Source organism: Panthera tigris, chromosome F3 (genome assembly GCF_018350195.1).
Source record: "Panthera tigris isolate Pti1 chromosome F3, P.tigris_Pti1_mat1.1, whole genome shotgun sequence".
Classification (NCBI taxonomy): domain Eukaryota; kingdom Metazoa; phylum Chordata; class Mammalia; order Carnivora; family Felidae; genus Panthera; species Panthera tigris.
Genome location: NC_056678.1, coordinates 55414289 through 55427902, shown reverse-complemented (window position 1 = coordinate 55427902; position 13614 = coordinate 55414289). Strand labels below are relative to the sequence as shown.

The 13614-nt window shown below is 35.5% G+C and overlaps 1 protein-coding gene across 5 annotated transcripts in view; it reads right to left on the bottom strand.

Annotated features, from left to right (window-relative positions):
- The window catches only part of SPATA17 (spermatogenesis associated 17), a 197907-nt gene that overhangs the window by 179258 nt on the left and 5035 nt on the right, over nt 1-13614 (bottom strand). For all 5 annotated transcript variants that reach the window (XR_006214212.1, XM_042976891.1, XM_042976890.1 and 2 more), the window contains exons 2-3: nt 6897-6986; nt 5718-5799 (exon numbers count right to left, since the gene is read on the bottom strand). Coding sequence is in view for 4 of the 5 variants with exons in the window: in XM_042976891.1 (XP_042832825.1) it covers nt 5718-5799; nt 6897-6986 (172 nt within the window). In the remaining variant the exon portion in view is untranslated. The remainder of the gene's footprint in view (nt 1-5717; nt 5800-6896; nt 6987-13614) is intronic.

The window sequence follows — 13614 nt, the reverse complement described above, 5'->3', positions numbered from 1 at the left end:
TTCCCAATTTCACAACCTCCTTTATGCTGATCCTAACTGAAATGTCCTTCCTGGTCTACAATCCACTAATCCCCTGAGGGTCAGTTCAAGTCTCATTTCTTTGATCTTTGGAGATTACATCAACTCCCTATGGAAGTCCTTATTATCTGTTCCTGTGTTTGGTAGGGAGAGTTCCTTTTAAATTGGCTTTCCTTTTTAATTAATTTATTTAATAGATAATGCATTCACATTGCTTAAAATTCAAAGACTACAGGAGAGTTTATAATACTAAAAAAATATCTTCCTTATGTTTATTCCTCGAGTACCCAGTTTTCTTCTCCCTTAGGCAATTAATATCATTAGCTTTTTGTGATCCTTTCCCAGACTAGCAAATTAAACCAATGGCCTTCGAATCATGCAGAGGTGGCTTGGGTGACAATAGAGGCCATAGGGAAAAGGTCCAAGCAGTTGAATTTCTTCAACTTCCAAAACAGCTGCACTGCTTGTACTGTTTACCATATGGAGCTAAAAATTTTGCTAAAATTTTAGTGAAGGGGGAGTTCTGTTACTAAAGTTTCAAAATCACTAACCTCTGTCACTTATTTTATAACTTAATCGGGTACTATATGGCATTATTATTATTGTATATAGCTATTAGGCCAAAAGAATTATGCAGAATAAATATGGGAAATGGTTTAAACATAGATACTACAGACTATGCGTGTGACAGTGTGTACTAATGTGTGTGATAAGATAATTAATGTAGACTTAGACAATACTCACACCCCACTCCCCAACCCAAGAAAGTAGCAGGTCCTTTCATGCATTCTTGCTTCAGATGGCTTATGAGTGACTGTCTATATCTACCTAGCTTTGCTTTCCTAAAACCTGAGCTCTGAGAAAGTATGCTAGAATGGTAGAGAGATAGTAAGAGGGGAGGTGTGGGCAGAGAAAGAGAAATAAAGGAGCAAAGATTCCACGTGCCTGGGAAGGAGCTGGGCATTAGCTTTCTGAAATAAGGAAATACAACATTTGGCATCCCTATTGCTTCTGGGAAGTGGCTGAAACTCTAGGAATAAACTTGGTGGCAGCTGTGGAAGAGACAGGACTCAAAGTACTAGGGATATCGGGATAGGGCTCTAACAAAAATTCCCATTCCCTTTATGTGGCCCACTAACAATAGAGTTGTTAAAGGATGAACACTGAGAGATCAAATCCATGGGCGAGGACAAGGGGCCTCCCCTGAATGAAGGCTCCACAAAGGCGGGATCTCTGGTATGTTAGCACTACTTAAGCCTCACGGACTTCTGTATAAGCCAAAGGGGGGAAATCTCCAATAATGAACTTAACTTCAGTTGCCTACCAACTCAATACTACGAACAGTTTGAGAATCACATCAAACTGGGTTTGAACTTTCCTCCACTTATCAGTAACAATATGTCCTTGGGGAAATAACCACCTCTAAGATTAAAGTTCTTCATTGATAAAACGGTGATGATATTCATAGGACTGGTATAAGACTTTAGTTGGTATACACAATAAATATGTAAAATGCTTACTATAATATTTTAGTCATACTCGTCAATCAGTAAATGGCAGCTATTTTAATATCATTCAATAATTACTTATTGAGATTTGATTATGTTATTTGAGATCCTTATGTTAGGTACTGTGTACATAATGGCAAAAATAGATAAATAAATAAAACAGACTTATTCTAAAATAGCTTACAACTTAATAAACTTAAAAACCATCAAAAACCAATCTAAATGAGGAAAATCTCCACCTTTCCCCCCATCCCCCAAGAGCTCAGACAATTGGATCCTAAACCAGAGAATAACTTAGTGATCATACTGAGTGATACTCTTTTTTTAATTATTCTTTTTAAGTTTATTTATTTTTGAGAGAGAGAGAGAGAGAGACTGAGAGAGAGAGAGACAGAGACAGATCACGAGTTGGGGAGGGGCAGGGAGAGAGGGAGACACAGAATCCAAAGCAGGCTCCAGGCTCTGAACTGTCAGCACAGAGCTCATTGCAGGGCTCGAACTCACAGACTGTGAAATCATGACCTGAGCCGAAGTCAGATGCTTAACCGACTAACACACCCAGGCGCTCCATGAGTAATACTTTTTTTGACCAAACTCAGTTAAGACATTAAAGTAACAAGACACATTTTCTAGAATGGCTCATTATATGAATTTTTTAAGATTTTTTTTTTTAGCAACTCCAGCATCATTAGAATAAATATAGATTCCCAAGATGAATACTTTAACAATAGTCACTGAAATGTTTGTATTTGTGTATTTGATTAAAAAGAGGTCTCAGTAATTCATAACCTTCTGACTAGTGGCTTGTGAGTAATTACAACAATGGAAGTTAAGTCAGTAATGTTCATGGAACGTCATATGCATATAGGTCTACTTCATTGCTTTGTCTATACATTGATATAGATCCCCAACCACTAAAGAATAATGGGATCAAGATCCCAGCACTCCATGAAAAAATACTTTAATCACTCAGCACTCCATGAAAAAATAATTTTTTGATCATCCCCTCTAAGCAATCTGAATCTATTAAAAGTTGGTTTGACGGAGCTTCTGTTCATGCTGAACAATTTGAGCATGAACATCACATTGATGTAAACAATTTAAAAAAATAGGACCAAAAAAAGCTCTTTCTTATACTAATATGCTAACAAGTAAATGTAAAAGGAATGACAGAGTTAGAAAATTGCTATTTAACAAATATAAAAATTGATTCTGACCAAAGCCATCATTGAATGCTAAACCTAGTATGAAAAAGCTTGATGAGGGGCGCCTGGCTGGCTCAGTCGGTTAAGCGTCCGACTTCAGCTCAGGTCACCATCTCGCGGTCCGTGAGTTCGGGCCCCGCGTCGGGCTCTGGGCTGATGGCTCAGAGCCCGGAGCCTGCTTCCGATTCTGTGTCTCCCTCTCTCTCTCTGCCCCTCCCCCGTTCATGCTCTGTCTCCCTCTGTCTCAAAAATAAATAAACTTTAAAAAAAAAAGCTTGATGAGAAAGAAGATATACATACACAGTCTTGAAATATCCCCTCATAAGATACAATAAGTCTACAGTGTGAGTGACTCCACTTTAAATTATCAAAGTTAGCATCAGCTATCATGGGATAAACTGACATCATGCTCCTAATATTATGTATTGAGATGTATTCCTGATAAAAATGCATAACCTCAATCTTAAAAATAAAGACACATAATTAAACCAAAATTGAGAAGTAACTTAAAAAATAGTTTATACTCTTCAGAAACATCAAAGTCATCAAAGGCAACCACAGGCTAAGCACGGGTGACTAAAGAAACACAACAATTAAGCACAATGTAACATCTTGGAAAATATGTCCAAAAATGACATTACTGGCACAATCAATGAAATATGAATACAGTGTATAGATTAGCTAACAGCATTATACAGATAATGGTCTCCTGATTCTGATCATTTTAGTATGGTTATGGTAGAAAACACCACTCAAAAACATAGAGGTAAAGGGCATCACTTCTGCAACTTTGTCTCAAATGATTCAAAATAACTAATGACATGTATTCATAAAGAAAAAAGACAAAAAAAAAAAAACAACATGTAGGGAGAGAAACAAGAGAGAAAACGATAAAGCAAAGAATATATGGGAACTCTTTGGACTATTTTTGCAACTTTTCTGTAAATCTGAAATTATTTCAAAATTTAAAAATTACTTTTTTGGGGCACTTGAGTGGCTCAGTTGAGTATCCGACTTTGGCTCAGGTCGTGATCTCACAGTTCATGGGCTAGAGCCCCACATCGGGCTCACTGCTGTCAGCCTGTCAGCACAGAGCCCAATTCAAATCCTCTGCCCCCCTCTCTCTGCCCCTCCCTTGCTTTCATTCTCCCAAAAATAAATAAATATTTTTTAAAAATTACTTTTTAAGCAGTCTGAAATGTCAATGATGTAAGAGATTAGCGTTCCAGACAGGAAACCCATGCTAACAACTGATGAGATTAATGAGAAGCCTTTTACATTTGTTATAGACAGGAGAGTGGGTTTATTTAATCAGTTGAGCTAAAAGAATAAACTTGTCTTTTGGTGGATTTTAAGAACTTAAGTGACATATATTAATTAACTAGGAACATACAGTATTAGTAGAAGTATAGGGACTTAACTTGAGAAAATCATGTTATTTAGAGAAGCTTATTATGAAATATGTGCAGGTGTAGGGACTGAAGTGACTATCTTCTAGGTTTAGCTCATAAATGTGTTGAATAAACATTTTCACCTTATTCTTATCTTTTCCTATTTACATCTTTTAATTTCACTTAGAGGCAACTAATCAAGAATAAATGAAAAACAAACAATCACAATTGAAAACAGTAACAAACCAAAAAGTAAATGAAGTAGGGTACTGGTTAAAAACTTTCTCATTTTTATCAAAAAAATATTTTTCTCTGGGGCGCCTGGGTGGCTCAGTTGGTTAAGCCTCCGACTTCAGCTCAGGTCAGGATCTCACAGTGAGTGAGTTCAAACTGCATTGGGCTCCGTGCTGACAGCTCAGAGCCTGGAGCCTGCTTTGAATTCTGTGTCTCCCTCTCTCTCTGCCCCTCCCCTGCTCATACTCTGTCTCTGTCTCTCTATCACAAATAAACATTTAAAAAAGATTAAATTTTTTTTTTTCTTCATTTCCTAAAAGTCTTAGCTGAACGAAGTAGATGTTGGCATGCTATCATATACTTCTGCAAGGCTATCATGGATACAGATGGTTGTGGTATAGTGCATTTCTTAAGGCAAATCTTTAAAATATCCCAACAGCCAATAATAGTCAAAGGTAAGCAGCACAAGGAGAAAGTGCCTTATTTTTATATTTGGTGGAACTGATTTTGGGCACTTCAATTCAACAAATGTTTATTCACTATGTTATGGAACAGGAATTTGTCCAGAGGTCGACAGTCCAAACATGAACAGGCTACTGTGCCTACTTAGAAAGAGCTCACGATCCAGAAACTAGAGGAAATCATCAACAAATAAATGCAAATAAATGCATACGCTGTGAAAGGTACTTTACCAAAAATCAAGTATCTCTTGTAGTTCGGGTACAAATAAATGAGTCATTAACTCTTTTTTTGTTTTTTTTTTTTTTTTAATGTTTATTTAATTTTGAGAGAGAGAGAGAGAGGCAGAGAGAGACAGGGAGACATAGAATCGGAATCAGGCTCCAGACTCTGAGCTGTCAGCAAAGAGCCCGAGGCAGGGCTCGAACTCACAAACTGTGAGATCATGACCTAAGCTGAGGTCGGATGCTTAACCGACTGAGCCACCCAGGCGCCCCCATTAACTCTTTTTTTAATGTTTATTTACTTTGAGAGAGAGAGAGAGAGAAAGAGCGAGCAAGCAGGGGAGAGGCAGAGAGGGAGAGAGAATCCCAAGCAGGAATCCCAGAGCCCAAAGTAGGGCTCGATCCCACAAACTCGCAATATCCTGACCTGAGCCGAAATCAAGAGTTGAGCACTCAACTGACTGAGCCACCCAAGTGCCCCATGAGTCATTAATTTCCCATGGAAAATCAGAAAAGGCTTCTCAGAAGAGGTCTCATTCCAAAATTTAAAACCATTTTGTTCTTACATAATTATTCATTACCAATAACTTCAAACTGCGTGTAAATGACTGAAGCGAGTAAGTTAACAGCATACTGTATGATTCAAATGCTAATATATAGAAACTTTATAATATTTACCTTCACAATTAGTTGATAATGTTGTCTGCCTAAGTAACCTCTCCAACATTTTTGAATAACAGTTGCTACTCTGTGTAAATACCTGTGAAAAACATACACTTATTAGTATGCTTTCCTGGAACCAGATTCACCCTTAATTTTTTTCTTAGACTATACCTTTCTATAATTCAAGAAATAAAATTCAAAGCCAAGTTTATGGTGTACTTTTAAAAAGTAGAACTATCATTCTGCAGTAGAATTCTTCATTTCTTGAGGTAGAAAAAAAGGCAGAGATAAATATTCAGTATTCCTTTTGAGCTTACGATTAGACATTTTTAAATTTCAATTATTCTTCAGTACTAATTCTTGGAAATATTTCTGAATGTAAGACTATAAAACTGGTCAAAGGAACATGTTGAGAAATAAGTCGGGCACTATCGATGTGAGTCACTTCAAGTACTTAGAAATAGTTCTCGAGGTCGAGAAACACTTCCTCTTTCACCTTATATTACCCAGTCTATCCAAGCTAATGTCTTATTAATCTTCTCAATTAAAGAAAATAGTCTCTTTGCCGCCATGTTCCTAGTTTGTATAGTGCCCAAACTTCAAGTCTGGCTCCTACTAGCTAATAGAAGGAACTATACATCATAATCCCCAGCTCGCCATCTGAGTGAGTTTTTACATACGAGGCATGTTCTTCCTCCACCTTATCCCGGGCAGTATTTTTTGGAATTGTAAGAGACTGAAGGAAAGTTTGAGCACTGAAGATAAGCAGGGATCAATTTCTGTCTCTTTAAAAGCAGCATGGCAGCATTCCGGCATCATTTGCCTTTACATATCAACATGTTGGAGAAGACTGGAATAGCTTCCTTTTTGTTTTGTTTTGTTTTTGCTTTCTCAGCAGTGAATTCATTCCTATAAATACAAGTCCAGTCATTTGTCACATCCTATGGAATGTGAAGAAAAAATCTAATCTAGTATATTTAGGATATTGAGAATTTTTTAAAGTAGAGATATGGTCAATATAATTTAGTGCTCTGATGTGTAAGAAAAAACCAAAAGGGCATCATATAATTTATTAACTTCATTACAAGTAAAATGAAAGCTTATTTGCAATGAGCACTTACATGAATAAATTAGATTTTCTGAGGAATATATTTTTATGATATATCTGACGTTTCTATGACAAAAATCACATACCTGAGGTATGCCCGAATTCGACATCCTCGAAACCAGCTCTGGATTTTAACTGCTGCATCATACTCCTTTTTTCTAAATACATCTACAGCACTAAAAGGAAATTGTTAAAGCATTTCATTAGTGACTAATATAATTCCAAAGCAAATCAACCTGTTAAACTTAATCTTTAATTTCTTCCAAAATGATAATTACAATTCAAATGTCATTTTAAATAAAATTAAAATACTAAATAAAGCATTTCAGAAATAATGAGCTATATTTTTAGAGTTAACCTTTCTCTGAGAGGTCATATGCTATCAACAAGTTTACTTTTTTTTTTTTAATTTTATAATCACTACTTTGCAACTTATTAATTTACCAGTGATTTTTATAAGGAAATAAAAATGGCAACGTGCATGTTTTCATTATTTTAAAAACATAATTACTTGAATTTACTATTTGAATGCCACTATACATATCAGGCAAGATTAAAATGCTTGCATATTGCACTCAATGCATCAGTTAAATGAATTGCCTCTAAGTAAAATGAATCCATCACAGAATGCCTAGTCTAGATAGAATTCTCAGAAACTCCATGTAAGTTCAAGCAGGGGGCAGGGCCATAGGGTTTAGAAAGAGACAAGAAATTCAGTTGTTAGACTGCACTGACTTACAGCAAAATAAGGTTTCGTCAAGACAGATTTCCATCTTAATCTTGCCAGTCATTCCAGTTCTCCCTGCCCACCCCTACTGCATAAAGTGATATTGCTGAAGGCAAGTACTGTGCACCACAGAGGAATTTCTTTCCCAGAATGCTGGCTGGCACCTAATTAGCACTTTATGTTTGCTGAATGAATAAAGAATGGCTAATTGTTTATTTCTGACTTTTTTTTTTTTTTTTTTAATTCTCTCAAAATAATGTTTCTTTGCACAGGTTTTTTGGTTTTCGGGTTTTTTTTTTTTTTTTTTTTTTGGTCATGATATGCTAGCTTAAATATATAGTTTTCATTAAATTTGTGTATTTCATAAACAAAAAATAGAAGGGGGGAAGAAACCTCAAACAATAAAATTCTTAGACAATACTATGATGTTGGCTAACAGAAAGAAAATCGGATGAGCAATTAAGCTGTCGGTGGCAAACAGTTGGAGCGGATGGATTATAGTTCTAGAGAAGCAGGAGAGTTACCTAAAAAGCAGACTGTATAGGACTCACAAAAAAAAAAAAAAAAAAGAAAGAAAACAAAGATTATGCAACAGTCAGTGACCCAGATGTGAAAAAGAGTAGTGGAGAAAATTCACACCAATGAGTAAGGTGAAGAGGACACACTAGACAATTAGAAGAAAAAGTTTGATTATGGTTTTATGTTTACACCACATGTACAACATTATAGCAGAGACACATATAAACTATATTCTTGGATTGTGCTCCACATGGTAAATAGAATGGCCGGACGTCCTTTCCTCCACGGAGCCTTCCCTGACTCCTCAGACCACATTAAGCCTTTTTATTAAACATCTTCATAGCTCTTTATAATATTTAACACAACCATATATTGTGCTGTTTAATGATGGGCTTTCCACTAAACTTTAAAATCTCAAAGTCAGCAATCGAATCCATTTTGTCCCACATGCGTTCCCGGTGGCCCCTGAGTTAATTGATGTTTCTCCTAACAGTCAACCTTTGTCTTCCCAAAGCTGCTTTCTCTCAGGGAATGGCATACCTATTACAGACATATTCAATCCCTGTGAAGACTGCCATTCACAAGCTTCCCTCACTACACTTACTCACGACACTGAAAGAGTATCCCCATTTCACAGAAGAAGATACTAAGGCAGACAGAGGTATAAGGATATGTCCAAGGTCTTAATATGCATCAGAGCTGAAATCTGATCCTAGGTAGTCTGGCTCCAGAGGCTGGGTTCTTAACCATCATTGTGCCTGAAGGAGAAGAGAGGGAGGAAGGATAAAAACAGGAGATAGAAAGTAAATAAAAAGGAAAAAAAAGAAGGGAAAAAAAGGTAAAAGGAAGAATGCGGGTAAGCCATTTTCAAATATAATATTAAAATTCTGTGGCATAAAAGAGCACCAATCTCCTTAAAACAAAATAAGCTGAGACTAAGATGGAAAAGACATCACGATCTAGGGCTAAACACCAAAAATTTCTGATATACCAAGTGTTGGTAAGAATTAGTGGAAGAAGAACTCATTAAATTGCTGGTAGGAAGTAATTCAGCCTTTGAACACAAACAGAAGATTTTTGTTTATATAAATTAGAAACTCGGAAAACTTAAGGATGTTAAATAAGGAAGGGAAAAATAAGGCGCAATTACAAGAGACAAGTACTTTGCATTGTCGTAGAAGTTAATGGAAGGGTATCAGGAAGAAGGACCATGACTGACTAGTGTCAAATACTGTGAAGAAGTCATGAAAATAAGGTCAATGTTTCAAGGAGTTGCAGGGTCGGAGAGAATCTTCTGTTTTCTCAAATCTTATCCTAGCCTGAAAGAGAGGATGTGGTAGTGCAGGATATGAAATATCATTCATGGCAACAACAGAGATGATCCAGCAACACAGTGTCCAGTAGAGCAGGCAATTCAAAGATGACAGAGTGGGAAAAAGGAAAGAATAATTGTACTCGATAAGGCTGATGTGAAGGAGAATTCATGATAATGGTTATTTCTCATGGTTTCTTAACCCTGTTTAACCATTAACATTTAATATGATTATAGATGTTTTCTGTTTTCCTTCTTTTTAATATACTCTATTTAAATTACCGAAAGCACTTGTTTTTCCTCCCTCACCAACAATCAACAAGTGACTACTTTTGCAAAACAGGTAGAAAAAAATTGAGCAAGATTTACAGATACACCTAATACTTCCTTTTAACTAATGTATAGTTTGATCCTACCCTTTACTTATATAATTGTCATTAGAATGTAGAAAATAAGCAATCAAATGATCCATTTTGCTTTCTAATCTCGCCTGGTATTAATGCTAACATGTAATACATAGTCAAGAAGAAGATTAAATTCTCTCTTTTGGAGTTACAAACACTAACACATATAAATATAAGCACAGATATTATATCATACTAATAAGAACTATACATCTTAAAGGGAAATATTTTAAAAAATAGTAGTTAATGTACTGCTACGTTTTAACTTATATGCTGTAATTCGACTTCTATACACATTTTTCTGTTGCTTTTCTTTTAACTGCTTAAAAATGAAATTTACAGATACTTGGGTTACCACTGGGATGCTGAATACTCATACAATATGTCATGAACTGCTAGACTTTTTATGTTTAAAATGAAAAATGTGGGTAACACTTTATTTTAATGGTATATTAATTAGTTCCAAATTACAATGAAAATCCTATAGCAGTGAATAAAATATGACATCTACATGAATTTGAAATAAATTTATTATGATCAGTATTATCACAATGAATACTAAATGAATTAATAATGATGAAAGACCAAAAGTATTACCAGGAATGTAATAAAACATTGAGAAAAAGCTGGAAGTTTCCAGTCACTTCATCATCAACTAGAAATAAGTACTATAACCCTGGATAACACTATATTCATGTGTATCATTAGTGGCTAGAAATTAATTGACAATAAACAGAAAATGAAAAAATGTGTAGTTAAATATATTTCTCGTAATGTGCAAAAAATACGCATTTTATATATCACCTTACTGTGATAGTCTGACCTATGTGTACTAGCTATTGAATAAAAACTAGATTAAAAACCCAATCATCTTTGCTTCTCATTATCATATGAATTTTAGCTATTTTAAATACTAGGAATAAAATTCCAGTATTAGCTGACCTGTATTATAAAATATATTGATTATGTAAAATAATTTTTGCATATCATTTCACTGTTAGGTGTTAAGGATGTCAAGCTCCTTAAAGGCAGAAACTATGTTTGATCTACACTTTATGCTTTAATTATCACTCATGTGCCTAATAAGAGGTCAATAATTACTTGTTGAAAAACAGAACTACATTTTAGAATCTAGAAGCCATGTTTTGATTTCATTAATGGTCCTCATTATTATTTCACAGCTCAATGAATAATGAGTCATAAATACATATGTATTAGATCATAAAGTAGGAGTTAACATGCAGATTTATAATGTATTTGCAAAATGTTTTATTATTTACTTTTCTACCCTTTCCCTCTACTTTCTCTTCATTTCCTGAACAATTAAGTCCAAAAGAAATTGGCAGTGGGCAAAGAAACCAGGAATCTGTGGTAGAGGGGACAGGAGTGTTGGGGGATGGGGAGTCACATTGTCCTGGCTAAGCCTTTGTAGGCTAAGATGGACATCCACATGAAAGGGCAGCCTGGGGTAGGATGTCACAAACTAAGGACAGTGTTCCTATGGAGAGAATGTCTAAGTGTTTAGGTGTCAAGGAAAGGTGAAGAAAGTTTCTGCAAGGAAGGGCAGCCAGAACAGAGAATCAAAACCCAAGAATGATGAAAAGAGTATCCAGTTTGATGAACAGGTCCAGCATGGAGAGGTAGAGCCCACAGTACATGAAAAGGGTGTCCATAAAAGAGAGGGCAGTTATGGTGACAGGAGTTTGATTACAGAAAATTGATCAACTTAAGCAATATATTAAGGATAATGAGAGCCCAGTTTCTCAGTGTTTAAAAAAAAAAAAAAAAAAGGAAAGGAAAGGAAAGGAAAGGAAAGGAAAGGAAAGGAAAGGGAGATAAACTAGAGTGAATCACATGGTGCTGGATTTGAAATGAAATTGTCAACGCAAACTTATGGATTTCAACACACACATGGGTAGGTGGACAGACGGATGGATGAATACAGTACGGACGTAAACTGCATGCAAATGCATACATGCACATATTTTCTAACTCTGTCCACTTAAGAAAATCTGAGAGCAGCAACCCAACAGCAGGGCACTCATTAAAAGAAGCAAGGGCTCCTTGAAGAAATAGATGACTCCAGATCCAGGGCAGGAAAAGAAAAAGATGAGCCTGGAACCCATTTTTTCTGTGTCAGAAAGCAAGAAAGCATTGCGATGATCAGGGTACAGTGATAAGCTTCTAGTGGCTCCCATTGTGAAAGAATGGGACAATGGTAGCATAAACATAAGTAGTAAAAGTGATGTTAACCCACTGAATAGGAACCAATGAGTCCATAATGATGTGCATAAGTAAATAAATACATTGAAAGTTTGATGAGGAACGGAGTACATGCACAGCTTCAAATTACTTGCTTTTAAAAAATACCTACTGGGGGCACCTGAGTGGCTAAGTCATTTAAGCACCCAACTCTTGATTTTGGCTCAGGTCATGATCTCATGGTTCGTGATTCTCTCTCTCCCTCTCTTTCTGCCCCTCCCCAGGTCACAATCTCTCTCTAAAAATAAATAAACATTAAAAACAATATACCTACTAAACACAAAGTGGGGTGGGGGAAGAGAACATTATAGTAGAGGGGCCTAGCAGAAATTATCTTGGTCAATGATCCAAATAAAGACTATCACTAATGAAACAAATAAAAATTATGTAGTACCGGGTAGAATATATAAAAAAGATTATGGCATCATTTCTGTGATATTTCTGCCAAAGATACATCACCTGAGTCTAATCAAGAGGAAAAAAAAATCAGAATGATCCAAATTGAGTGAAATTTTACAAAATAATTGATCTTCAAAAGTAGTAAGGTTATGAAAATCAAAGAAAGACCGTGACAATGTTCCATATTAAAGATAACTAAGGAGATAAGACACTTAGGATTCTTTTGCTATAAATAACATTATTCCAACAACTTCAAAGCTTGAATGGAGTCTGAAGATTAGATGATAGAAATGTATCAATGTTAATTTCTTGATTTTCAAAGTGGAATTATAGTTATACAATGTCTTTAAGTGGAAAAAATTTGGGGGACAATGGGCCATCAGGTTGCAACTTACCATCATATGATTTATGAGAAAAAAAACCTGTATTGCATTAGAACTTTTTATAAGTTTCAGATTATTTCAGTAGTTTTAAATACCTACATGCATGTATATATGTGTATACATGTATATATGTATATATATGTATATATATATATATATATATATATACACACACGTATATGTGTGTATATATACACACACATACAGGAAAGAATGGCATCTCAAAATTGTTTCATTTTAGGGGCGCCTGGGTGGCGCAGTCGGTTAAGCGTCCGACTTCAGCCAGGTCACGATCTCGCGGTCCGTGAGTTCGAGCCCCGCGTCAGGCTCTGGGCTGATTGCTCGGAGCCTGGAGCCTGTTTCCGATTCTGTGTCTCCCTCTCTCTCTGACCCTCCCCCGTTCATGCTCTGTCTCTTTCTGTCCCAAAAATAAATAAAAAACGTTGAAAAAAAAAAATTTAAAAAAAAAAAAAAAAAATTGTTTCATTTTATTCAAATAGTTTTACAGTTTAAAATAATTTTGACATTTAAAGTAGACTTAAGATAAAAAACTATCACGCATAAAATATTTATAATGATAAAAAGGTTAATTTATTAGGAAAATGTAATAATCCTAAATGAGTATGCACCTAATAATAGAGCTTCAAAATATGTGAAGCAAAACCTGACAAAACTAAAGGGAGAAAGAGACAAATTCACAGTAAGAGTTAGATATTTCAACATGCCTCCCTGAATAATTAATAAGACAACTGTATAGGAAATCAACAGCAATATAAAAGACCCTAACAACACTTATTA